Genomic DNA, 12,163 nt, shown 5'->3' with positions numbered 1-12,163 from the left:
CTGACTTTCTCTGACCAAAACTCGAAAAATTTCCCTCACTCTCCTTACTCAAATATTTACCCGATTTTTTCTGACCAAAACTGAAATATTTTCCTGATTCTTCCTGATCAAAACTGAAATATTTTCCGGATTTTTCCCCGACAAAAACTCAAAAATTTTTGTGAACAAAACTCAAAAATCTCTTTGACCAAAAAATCAAGAAAATTTTGATTTTCCTTGACCAAATCTAAAAAATTTGCCTGATTCTTTTCCCTGACCAAAGTTCAAAAATTTCCCTCTCTGATCAAAAGCCCACGCTGAAGAAAAAAACCTTTTTTTATATTTTCTTCTGAGACTCCCCTTAATCATTTTTTTCATTTCCTTGGATTTAACTCTGATTTACCTTGACTTATCAGGTTACTAGGAACTCTGTAGTTTGTATGTAGAAAAATTAGAATCCAGATCCGAACCTACAAGAATCTACTCCGAAGCTTTTGCAATAAACGATACTGCTCTTTCTTGGGAGAAATCTTCGAAGAGAATACATTTAGGACTCAGAATGTTATTTAACTCACCGAGGACTCATTATTTCACTTTAAGATTTTGCAGGCTCTATAAGCGTAACCAGATGAATATTAGTTTTTTGATCTCGTCGTTGGCTTGTTACAGCAGATGCTACGAAGGAGACATATAATCTTCTGACAGTTGTTGTTTTTTCTTATTGAGAAGCGGAAATAGGATGCGGATCAGATGGTCACATTCCTGATCCAGAATCACCACCACACACACGATGCTTAGCTCACCCACATTTTTCACAAATGGTTAGCTACCGAAATAGAATTTTCCCTCGAACCAGCTGATTCATCTAGCTGAAGAAAAGTTATGAGGAAGTACATGTTTTTCTCGCAACCCTGGTTAGAATCTACTTATACGTGAGCTATTGAACACAGGAGCAACAAAACACTCTCTGGTGCCTACTTGAAATCTGGTGCAGTCTGGTTCTCTGACCTACATTATTAATCGAATTACGTATATTTAGCGGACACTGCGACTGCTGGATTTTTTTTTTCTTATAATTGAACCGATTACTGATACGAATAATTGTTGTCTTATACTTACCTATCCACGACGTCTTGATATGTCTCGTCGGCAGTGCCTTCACTCGGACAGAGGTGGCTGTCCGCCAGAGACAAGTCACTCAAAAGATGGCGTTCGTCTTCCGAATTGTCCGTCAGTCCCGGAGACAACGTCTTCAGGGACTTCAGCCCGTTGCTGTCTACGGAAGTGAAGTGCTGCCCTATCTCGGGCACCGACGTCTTTCTCTGTGGAGGGTAAGTTAGAGATCGCCCTGATGAAGACTTCACCGTCGGCTCCTGTCTCGGGGCGTTCGATGAGCCTGAGTTCACAGCATTGCTGCCGGACATACTCGCTATACCTGGAACGATAATGAGCGATTTTTTAAGAAGAATTGTGTAGGGTTTTCATTGCAAACCATGTCAGTTGTGACTCACATGGAACCACTTGAGAACATGTTACATCGACGCCATCTGTCTTTCATTAATGGATATAGCCCAGTGATTCAGAAATCCCCCCCCCCCCGTGGCCTTCTTAGGGCTATATTTGTTCCCCGTGGCCCTACCTATCTTACCTACAGGGCTTACTCTGATCCAGGGGAGATATTTTTTCCTTATTGAATTGATCTTTTTAATGGATTCATGGTGAACAAAAATTTTGTAAATAAAGTCGATCTTCGGACACCTCCTGCGCTGGAATCCAGTGAGCTTTCCTCTTGTGGAGGGCTCGTCTCAACATCATGGGGACTCAAGGGCAACTTATTATTTTGAGTCTTGCACTTGGAGGGGAGTAAAAGCTTACGTATTTACATATTAAATCGCAAAAATCACAGTTTTTCCAGACAGGGCTGGACAAATCTCCAAAAATTTACATGCCCCGTCATGCAAGCAACTGAAGAATATGCGAATGCAAGAAGCGTCTTAAAGCCATTGATGAATTTCACCGATGCAATAAGTGTCACTGCTAAAACCATGGGAGCTATAAATATGGGAACAATCATCTCGTATTGGAACACACAACTTTTAGCCCGAATGTGTGCCTGAAGACGCCATTACGACGGAGCCAACTAAAGAGATTGTGAAAGACATACGACCGTATTCACCAACACAGTTTAAACTACAATCGCAGGTGAAAGGATTGAAGATTGAAACGGATTGGTTAAATTGAGGATTTTATCCATCGATGTTGCGGTTTATCTACCATCACGATAAAAACTTGTGATGAAAATGTACGCACCAGTGATAGGAAAATTCGGATATGAGCTGTACATCGCGCACATTCCATTTCACGTGGCTTTGATTTGCATGTTTTCAGTGATTTGTTTTCGTGCAGCGCTCTCTATCGACAGAATTTTAAAATATTTTTTTTTTTTTACCAAAAAAAAAAGTCCTCCTTTCATAAGAATAATGTTTCCGCAAGCTGCATTCAAATATACCAATGATTTCATTTTTTATGAATTTTTAAACTATTTACGAGTTTATGGGACATCCTGTACTTAAGCTCAGACAGCACACACACACACACACACACACGCACACTAGGTTCCAGAACAAAACTCTGGCCGAGGACGCTGAACAGACCCTTCTCCACGAATGGAGAATTGAACTCTATCCCAGAAGAGTCAGATAGGAATATTTATAAACAAAGTTATCACTGCCAATCTACTCAAAAACTCATAAAGTAAAAAGGGTCTCGCTCCTGTATGATTGTTGGGGGTGGGGGGGGGGTGTATTTAGACAGGTGGCCGCCAGGCGTAAAGAAAATATAGTTCCGTTGGGAGTGGGGGGCATGGATGAAAAAAGGTTAAAGAGACGCTGCACTGATCTGTAATACAGTAGAATCCCGTTACAACGAACTCCAAGAGACCGGAGAAATCCCTTCGTTATAACGAAATTTCATTATACAGGAATTCCACGTCTTTGCATATTTCTAATGTAAACTTATCTGGGGGAATTAGAAAAATGTTCGTTAAAACGAGATTTTCGCTATAACGGTATTCGTTAAAACGGGATTTGACTGTATACACAATACTTATACACATACCTTTCCGTCTCTTCCGCTTGTCAGGCGACACGCACAGGAGCGAACTTTCATTTTTAATGTCCATGAGGCTGGATCCAGGTTTCGACTCGTTGTCAGAAGCGGCCTCGGAGAGCAAAGCGCGAGTCTTGGACGCGGTGACGTCATCGCTGCAGGACCTCACGTGACCAGTAGCCGTTTTCCTCCTGGGAATCGGAGGCGAGGTCACGCAGCTGGCGTAGGCCTTGGCATACGCTCCTGATCCCGCTTCGGAATCCGAAACGAGACCTTCGTCCGGCTCGTGCTTCGGTACAGAGGTGCTGGTCGTTGTCGTTTGAGGGGGTTCCAACCTTACAATACTCGGGCAGGAGTTCATCGAAGGGACCACCAATGGACATTTGGATTTCTGAAATTAAACACACGAAACTATTCAAAAATTCACTGTCGTTGGCACTGAACATACAGGGTGCGTTGCAACTTCCATTGCCGCAAATTACTCTGTCGAACCGTTGATTCTAGAGCACATAGGCGTACGCAGAATTTTCTCAAGGGAAGATTCAATTTTTTCTTCTTCTCAAGTGAGGGTTTACGTTTTTTCCGGCAAAATAACACTATAGTCTCGGCTTGAGGGGGGTTAGAACCCTAAATCCCCCTTTGCGTACGCCAATGTTCTAGAAGGATACTCCCAATTAGAAAAGGTATCCAAATAACGTGTAGATTTCGTATACGTCATTCACATTGTAAGGCGTTATACAGTTATTCAACTGAGAAAATAAACGTTTAATTTGGTCATCCTGTCGCAAAGAAACCAATCAGAAAGTTGTTGCCATGTCTCTTCTGAGGCCAAAAAAAAATTCGTTTCTAAGTGTAACAGTTGCTGTGATATTTTAATTCAAAAATGGGAGAAAAGTGGGGAAAGAACAGCATAAACAAACGTACATTGCTACTTTCCCTAATTTATGCTGTTCTTTTTTTTAGACTTTTCTCCGCTTTTTGAATTCAAATGTCTCTCAGCCAATATCGCATTTAGAAACGTGGGATATTTTTGTTGTTGGCATTAGAAGAGACGGGGCAACAACTTTCTATAACTATGGTTTTTGAATACAAAGTATCCTTATTAGAAGTTATTTTTATCTTATTTTAGTAACTAAACAACCCCCTTGCAATATGTATGGCGTATCTGAAGTTTACAGTTATTTGGACACTTTTTTTTCTAATTGGAAGTATGCGATCATAAGATCAACCGTTCGCCAGCAATTTGCGGCAAGGAGAGTTAGCTATGTACCCTGTGTATACATAAAAAAATACAGTCAAATTCGGTTATAACGGCATCAAAAATTTTACGAAATTTAGTCATTATAAACGAGGTACCGTTACAACTGAGGTTGACATTTTCAAGACCTTTCTTTTTTCGACGAAAAAATATAATCACAGGCGGTCAAATAACTTTGCAAGAAGTTTCGTTTCTTTGTGATAAGGGTGACTAATTTGTGAAAAATACGAGAAATCGGGATAGTTAATGCGGGACATTGGCAATCCTGTTGCTAAATATCTGCCAAATCACCACACACACACACACAAATATATTTTATAAATAACCCTTGGCAAGAAAAAAAAATGCTACAGCCAGTCTGCTAAAATGTATTTCCCGGAAAAAAAATGATCTTGGAAAATATGTGAAATGCGATATTTATATAGTCAATTTTAGGAACGAGGACCCAGGTTCGAACCCCACCGGCACCACAGTGGTGGTCGGCTGAAGTTGGCTTTCTGTGGGTCCCAACTTAAATGCGCGAATGCGAGTCGATCTTCCCGCTTCGCCACAGAGAGCAGCAGGCTTACAACAGCCCAATTTTCAGTCATTATATTTCACTCACAGTTCGAAATATAGATGACAGATAGCAACACTGTAACAATCATTAAACAGAAACAAACTTCACGTTAAGTTCACAACATGAACACGCACATTCCAAAAATATACCAATTCGTTAGAAGTTACGCATAGGAATATGGACGCGGGGCATGTGTGGTTCAGTAGTACTAGTTACATCTATTATAATGCATGGACACACCCTTGTCCCACTCCTAAGGGTATTCAGGTAACTTTCGTAAACCAGACGCCGCCATCCCACTCAGCACAGATCTGACAGGGCGAGACTGAAATAAATCCCGAATCGAGAGGCAACGGAGCCAGGAGGTTCGAGGGGTGTGGTACCAACACTCTTAATATCCTTCGTGTGCTTTTTCGTATAGATACAGATCTATGTAGCCTTCGACTGCAGGGCTTAGTGCTACATAACGGCATTATATCCATTATAACACAATTTATAAGAATGTAAATTATAGTCCTCCTACCACGAGATGAGATTTGGCGACGTCACGTCAAACGATTCTATTTTATCCTAGAAGGACATGCCAATCGTGAAAGCTCAGTCACTGATGAACTTTTCTCGATGTGCAATCGTTTTACCAAAAAAAATTGAATAAAATCATCCGACGTGACGTGACATGACGCGGCGAAAATTCATCTCGTGGTCGGCGGACTATACCTTCATTCCTGATTCTAATAAAGAGTGGGAACTGAAGCGTTCTTCGTTGAAAAAAAAAAGGGGATATTTTTATAAAATATAGTCGGAGAGGGCAAAACCCGAAAATGTTTCGTATAGTGATCATGTCAATGAGCATGTCGGAACCAGTGCCGTCTTAAGGCATGGGTCTACCCTGGCATGGCCCAGGGGCCTCAAGCGAAGAGGGGCCTCACAAAAATGAGACCTGGTTGAAATTTTCTAGAATTTGTTTGGTAAGGTCTCAGCAAAATCAATTGGCCCGGGGGCCCATGATGCTCTTAAGACGGACCTGGTCGGAACATATATGCCATAAATATTTTTTTCAACGTCAGGTTTAATAGACGAACGTTCCGTGTATATGGTCAGCTCTGATATCAAGAATTTCTGGGGAAAACGTCATAGAAACATATACTAGAGTAACGTAACGTTTGTCGTTATATCCAAGAAGGTGACTGCTTTTCAATCACACTATAAGTTCGGTTCATTCACATTATTCTCTATGGTAATCAGTCTGGACAACCAATTATTGACGTTATAGCCAAAGTGTCGTAACAATCGAGGACGTTTTAACCAAGTTTGACTGCACTCTGACAAATTCTGACGCAGTTGTGTGGTTTTCCATGGCGACAATTATTCGGGCCATACCGCTCTCATTCGAATTGAAGAAAAAAAGCAAACCACTGTCAAAACTGGGCTTTCCCGTTAATTTCCGCTAATCTTTCGCGCCGACAAAGCCATCAAGTGATTAAGCGAAGCTGTTTTAATTTGGCCTCCAGGCGGTGGTGGCGTTAGCGATAAGAATTTCAATCGCGCCAAACATCCTATATATTCCACTCGCATCCCATCCCATCCCCTCCAGTAAAACAATCCTATTAAAAATAAATTCATATCCAAGAACAAACACACAGCACATAAACAGATGCTGTGGAACGAACAACTTACCCCGGAGCGTCATTATGTTCGATCCTCAAGTTCGATCAGAACTTCCATCAGTCAAAAATCAGAAGGGAGGGACGAGAAGATAGAAAAGTTAATTGCTCTATCTCGGATCGTCCATATTGAAAAAGAAGAAGAAAAAAAAATTGAGATAGAATTCTAGGCACGAAGAGAGCTTTATTATACGAATAAGAAGGCGGATAGAAATCGAAGACGGTGGAAAATACTCGTGAGAGATAGGCCCTGGACCGACCACACATACAATGAATGACGTTAAACGTCGAGCTCGTATTTTCTCTCGGCCATCAATTGGTCGAAACGAAATTTCTGTCTTTGGTACCTTCGTACACAAATGGATTAAACACTGCCGGTACAAGAAAGTTCCCGGATTTCAGAGACAAAATTCAGCCTGTTCCCACTACTGCTACTAACTTACTACTACTTCTTGACCTACATACACCTCGTGAACATTCCTCTGAGAAATTTTTAACGGTTTCATGCAGGAAAGTCTGGCGTATGTCTGTACATAATGCGTTGTCCAGCGTATTTATGCTGTCAAAGTTGTACTTGTTTCGTGTTGCACTACTGCTACTACTTTATTATTCAATCCTTACACTGCACTCATATTTAGAAAAAATTTTGGCAGATGGCAGCATTACACAGAAACAAACTTCACGATAGGTTCAAAACACGTACACGCTCATTCAGGCATGTACCAATTCGTTAAAAGAATGTGTACGAGGTGTGTACGGTTGAGTGGTACCAGTAGTACTTTACCGCACACCAACTCCGGTCATACCGCCATACAGCAATTTACTACCGATCGAGTTGAGTCGGAAATGAAAGCGTCATCTGTAGGTGGTCGCCTCAGGTTTGGTAGAGAAACACTTCCCCCAGAATCAAACCCGCGGACCTGACGGCAGCCTTCATGGGGGGGTAGACGATCTTATTAGCACTGCGGCACTTGGGCGCCTTCATGTTTTCGGCCGTCTTCCATATTTTAAAATGACAAAATGTCTGATTTTCATATAATGTGTAAGTGTCAATCTATTTTTCCCCCAATAAAAGATTGATTATTTCATTTTGATCTTTTATTGGGAAACTGCACATTTACTCATAGTCCCACCCATAAAATTTGCGCTTAGACGCTCCATTCATTAGTTCATGTTTGTGAGACTGGCATACTACTTTTGGATATGTTTATACCACCAAAAAAAACAAACACAAAAAAAACAACTATACGAAATAAAGTTATCATCATAGATCAGCGGTTCCCAAACTTTAAAAATTCAAGGGCTCCCTTACCATTACTGATTAAAAACTCTCTTGCTTTTATGATTGAATATCCATGACTCCCTCGCCTTAACGATCATATACGCTCGTCCTTGCTCTTATTATCAAAATCTTCCTTGCCCCAGCGCTAATCTACGGCTGTGTAAGTCTGAGTTTGAGTCCCGATTCGTCATGGATAAGTTTGTAACAATTCTCTAGACAGACCTCTCGTGGGAAAAGTTTTGTTTCAATTTTATTTTTTAACAGGAATCACATTGTGTAAACTTAACTTAGTTTTGTAAGGTGAATTGTTAATCTCGGACCAATGGTGCTCCGGTGATATAGAATGTATATATTTTTAGCAATTTTTTTTTTTTTTTTTTGATTGAGAAAATAAATGCTCCCTTCGGGGAACCCCCGTATGGTGAATCACATTCGCCCGTCGGGGTAAGTAACTCATACTTTATCGATGAACGGGAACATTGATATCAGAATCATTATTTCGTCGTCCCCACCCAGATCTGTGCTGCAACTCTCCTCTGCGTGACGACCTTGACAAAGTATGGTGACGCCGCTGATAGCAGCGTCTCTCAGTTTGAGAACCACTGTCATAGGTGACAAATTTTTTACGCTGATTTTCCCAATTTGGGGAAAAAATTGGAAGCCCTATTTCCTCTCTGCTCATATCGGAAGAGCGACCGAGTCATTGATAACAACAGAATACAAAAATCAGGGAAAGAAGGGGCCTAAGTGACATTTTATGGGTATTTAGTGTTATTCGTGTACAACGTATGGCACCACAAAACATAGGTGGATACAGTGGGAGGACGATAGAGGGTGGTCGCCTCCACCATTCAGTGAAAAAACTGTATTTAAGCCTGTAAAGCCTCTCTTAACGGGCACCCCTCAGATGTGGTCATCCCTCTTTTACAGCCAAATAATGACTCCCCTTGCATAATGAATGTATGCCATTTCAAACCACTGGTTAACGGTCACCCTTCTTTTACGGACGAATTTTTTTGTCCCGCCGGTGACTTGGTGTCTGCAAAAGAAAAGTTTTACTGTATTAGCGTAGGTGAAGGGGCAGAGGTAAATATTCACCACCGTTCGAAAAGCCTGTATCCGCTTATGCCGCAAATACTACTACAGTAAAACCCTAAAACCGGCGGGACAAAAACATTCGTCCATAAAAGAGGGGGGGTGACCGTTAATAAGAGGTTTAAGAGGCATGCTTTTATTATATCAAGGGAAAATATTATTTTGGCCGTAAACGGGGGTGACCACATCTGAAGGGTGACCGTTAAGAGGGGGTTTTACTGTATTACCAGAGATGGGACCGGAGAACTTTTTGCAGACAGTCCGTCGATTTAAATGTCATCGAATCTTGAATGCGGACAATGTTTCTTTTGAAAATTATTTCAAATGGTATTTTTGACTAAGGTCATTGTTGAAAGACAATATGTTTTCAACAACGATCTTGATCATTTTAACTCACTGTTATTGTTACAGATTCAGATAGGATCAGTTGCCTGTGAAACATGTAATCAAACTGATGAAATAGAAATGCAATGAATGTTTGAATTTTACGTACGTGGGATTTCTACTTACCACCGGCCGGTGAGATGGACTCTTCCTCCTCGGCAAAGTGGAAGTCTTCCTGGAAGATGAGCAGGACGATGACGAGGCGTCATCCTCATCCCTGGTGGCCGAATCGTCACCCCTGTCGCTGTTGTCGTCACTCAGGTAGAAAGAAGCCGCTGGACGAGTCGGATCGTCGATAATTTCGGTGTTGGCGAAGGACGCTGTCCGGCACAAGAAAGGGACCTTCCTCTTCTTCTTGGACGTCGTCGAAGTCTCCTGCAGCTGCTGGGGTTTCAGGGCGTCCAGGAAGTCCTTGAGTTTCTTGCTGCTGGCCTTCGAAAGACTGGAAGACTTCAAGGTCTTCGAATTCTCCATCGTCACTCCTCTGTCTTCGACTTTTTCTACTTTACTGGGGACAGAGTCACCGCCACTACAACTACCTTGACGAGCATCTCGCCTCTTTCGGTACTTCCCGAAGTCGAGTCCGGCTAGAATGGATTTCGCCGATTCGGGATTGGACGATCTGGTCTCACCCCCATAGCTTCCGGATCTTTGGTTTTTATAAGGGATTTCCGAAGAGTTCCTGACATCCGCGACGGACTTTCTCGAATGAAACAAACACGTCGGCAGGCTGGGCTTCTGCAGTACTTTCGGTGAGTCTGGTGTCGAGGGTTTTTGCGTCGATGCTGGTAGGGATCTTTTAGTCAATCCCGACGTAATGCTTTTCTTCGGGTTCTCTTCAGTGGTTCCGGCATGATTCGTTTCCGAAAGGGTGGTGGGTGAACCGATCGAATTCGCCAACGAGTATGGCTTCGAATTGTCCGATTCCTTTGAGTCAGTACCTGAGTTCCGAGGAAAGGATTTTTGGGACCGTTCAGGGCAGTCCTTTAGGTGATCTCTGGTCACTGGAACAGGTCGTTTTTGGTGATGAAGATGATTCGAGTCCGGTGGGCACGGGGCTCCTATCACTTGCCTCGTTTGAGTTTTTTCGACAGCGCTGCCGCTGTCGTCTCTAGCGGGTGAAGCAACCTCTTGACCAACGGCGGCAACATCCGAAAGGTACAGTCGAGCACGGCTCACGTAAAGTTTGTTTTCTTCAGTTTTCGAACATAGTTTCACGCCGCACGACTTGGTGTCGTCATTAACACCAGCGTCGAGACCGCATTTCCCGATCACATCGACGCAAGGTTCTGAAGCGTGTCCGATCGCAAGACGGTCGTCGCGGACAACCGAATCGGTTCCACCATCATCATTACAACTACTCCCCCTGCTCCTCCTGCTAATAACAACGTCTTCGTCGTCCTCTTCGACTTCTTGCGAGGATTCGCGGATCACGCTATTCTCTGGAGCGTTTAGTCTGCTGCTCTTGAAGATCTCGTTCCTACAGTTTGTTGTTTTTGCTCGGGAACTAACAATTTTTTCGCCCGTGGAATCGAATTCGTCGCATATCCTCTCCAGAGATGCTATGATATCTTCTAGAGGGCTGTTACTGGTGGTGCTGCTGCTGCTGTTGTTCTGCTGAACTGCCGAGGACGACGGGGAAGAAGAAGAACACAAAATAGGGTTACGGCATCGTTTGCTAAAGATAGAAATCCCGACATCATCACCAGAGGTTGCAGCGGAAAAAGAGGATGAGGAGGAGGAGGAGGGGGACGAGGAGGTAGTGAGCGTCGCAACTCCACCCGTTTCTTCGCACTTTCGAAGAGGAGGTCCACTGACGCTACCACTGCTCTTGAATGAGCCCAATATAGGCGAGGGGCCTCCACTCTTGACGGTGGCGGCGGCAGCGGGCCCTCTTGCTGATCCTTTAGTATTGTCGTTGTTGTTGTTGTTGTTATTATTATTATTATTATTACCGCTACAGCTACCTTTTCTCTTTTCTTCGGCTCGGCTGAGTAAGAACGGTTCCACTTTAGTTCCGGTCGTTGTTGTTGTTGCTGTTGGGCTGGATGAACACGTTGCTGTGGTACCACTTTCGCAGCTTGACCGTCGCAGACGCGGTGGGACCGGCGGTGGCGAAGTCTTGTCGATGTGACCTGGAGCGGCGACTGTGGTCGAGATGAGGTCACCGTCGCTGCATCTGCGATGTTGCTGTTCGACACTCGGATCCACTCTTAGGAAACCTCGACCTTCGTCCTTGAAATATAAAGGAACATTTTTGGAAATATTATTTATTTTGTTACAATCTGGAAAAGGTTCTTTTTTTTCTTTCTTTTATTCATTATTATCGCTATTTTGTTATTCCGTGACCCTCTAAAGAGAGAAAGAAAAGAAGAAACCTCTTCGAGGAACACTTTCAGAAATCAAGTGAGTCTTCACTTCAGGGCTCTCGAGAATGACAAGCTCCATTTTCGAGAACGTGTTCGTAAATTTGGTTACACGGCGGAAACTCAATTTACCGACCTGAAACCTCTTCATTCCAACCCCGTAACACATAGTTTACGGAAATTTCGCCTCCGTCATTTCGTCCCCTGTAGCCGGTATATTCCGCCCCCCGAACATTTTACCTGCTCTGACCGTGTGATTGAGCAAGTATGTGATTGTATGATTGACCAAGTGAGTGGCTGAGTTACCATATGAGTGGCTGAGTTACCATATGAGTGGCTGAGTTACCATATGAGTGATTGAATTACCGTAATACAGAGAAGTGGGTGAGTAAGTAACCGTGTGAGTGAATGACCGTTAGACTTACCAAGTGAGTGACCAAGTGAGTGACTGTATGAGTGACCAAGTGA

General features: G+C 42.9%; 1 protein-coding gene across 2 annotated transcripts in view; it reads right to left on the bottom strand.

Moving 5' to 3' along the window:
• LOC149069554 (uncharacterized) overlaps positions 1-12,163 on the bottom strand; it is a 232,130-nt gene that overhangs the window by 209,651 nt on the left and 10,316 nt on the right. For both annotated transcript variants that reach the window (XM_089250180.1, XM_089250181.1), the window contains 3 exons: positions 9,456-11,564; positions 3,097-3,478; positions 1,099-1,414 (listed from right to left, as the gene is read on the bottom strand). In XM_089250180.1, coding sequence (XP_089106306.1) covers positions 1,099-1,414; positions 3,097-3,478; positions 9,456-11,564 — 2,807 coding nt within the window. The remainder of the gene's footprint in view (positions 1-1,098; positions 1,415-3,096; positions 3,479-9,455; positions 11,565-12,163) is intronic.

This window comes from Pholcus phalangioides, unplaced genomic scaffold (genome assembly GCF_987345545.1).
Source record: "Pholcus phalangioides strain wild (caught in Gottingen) unplaced genomic scaffold, Ppha-v1.0 ptg000022l_1, whole genome shotgun sequence".
Classification (NCBI taxonomy): Eukaryota; Metazoa; Arthropoda; class Arachnida; order Araneae; family Pholcidae; genus Pholcus; species Pholcus phalangioides.
Note: the sequence above shows the minus strand (reverse complement) of the source record. Positions and strands in the feature narration are given on the sequence as shown.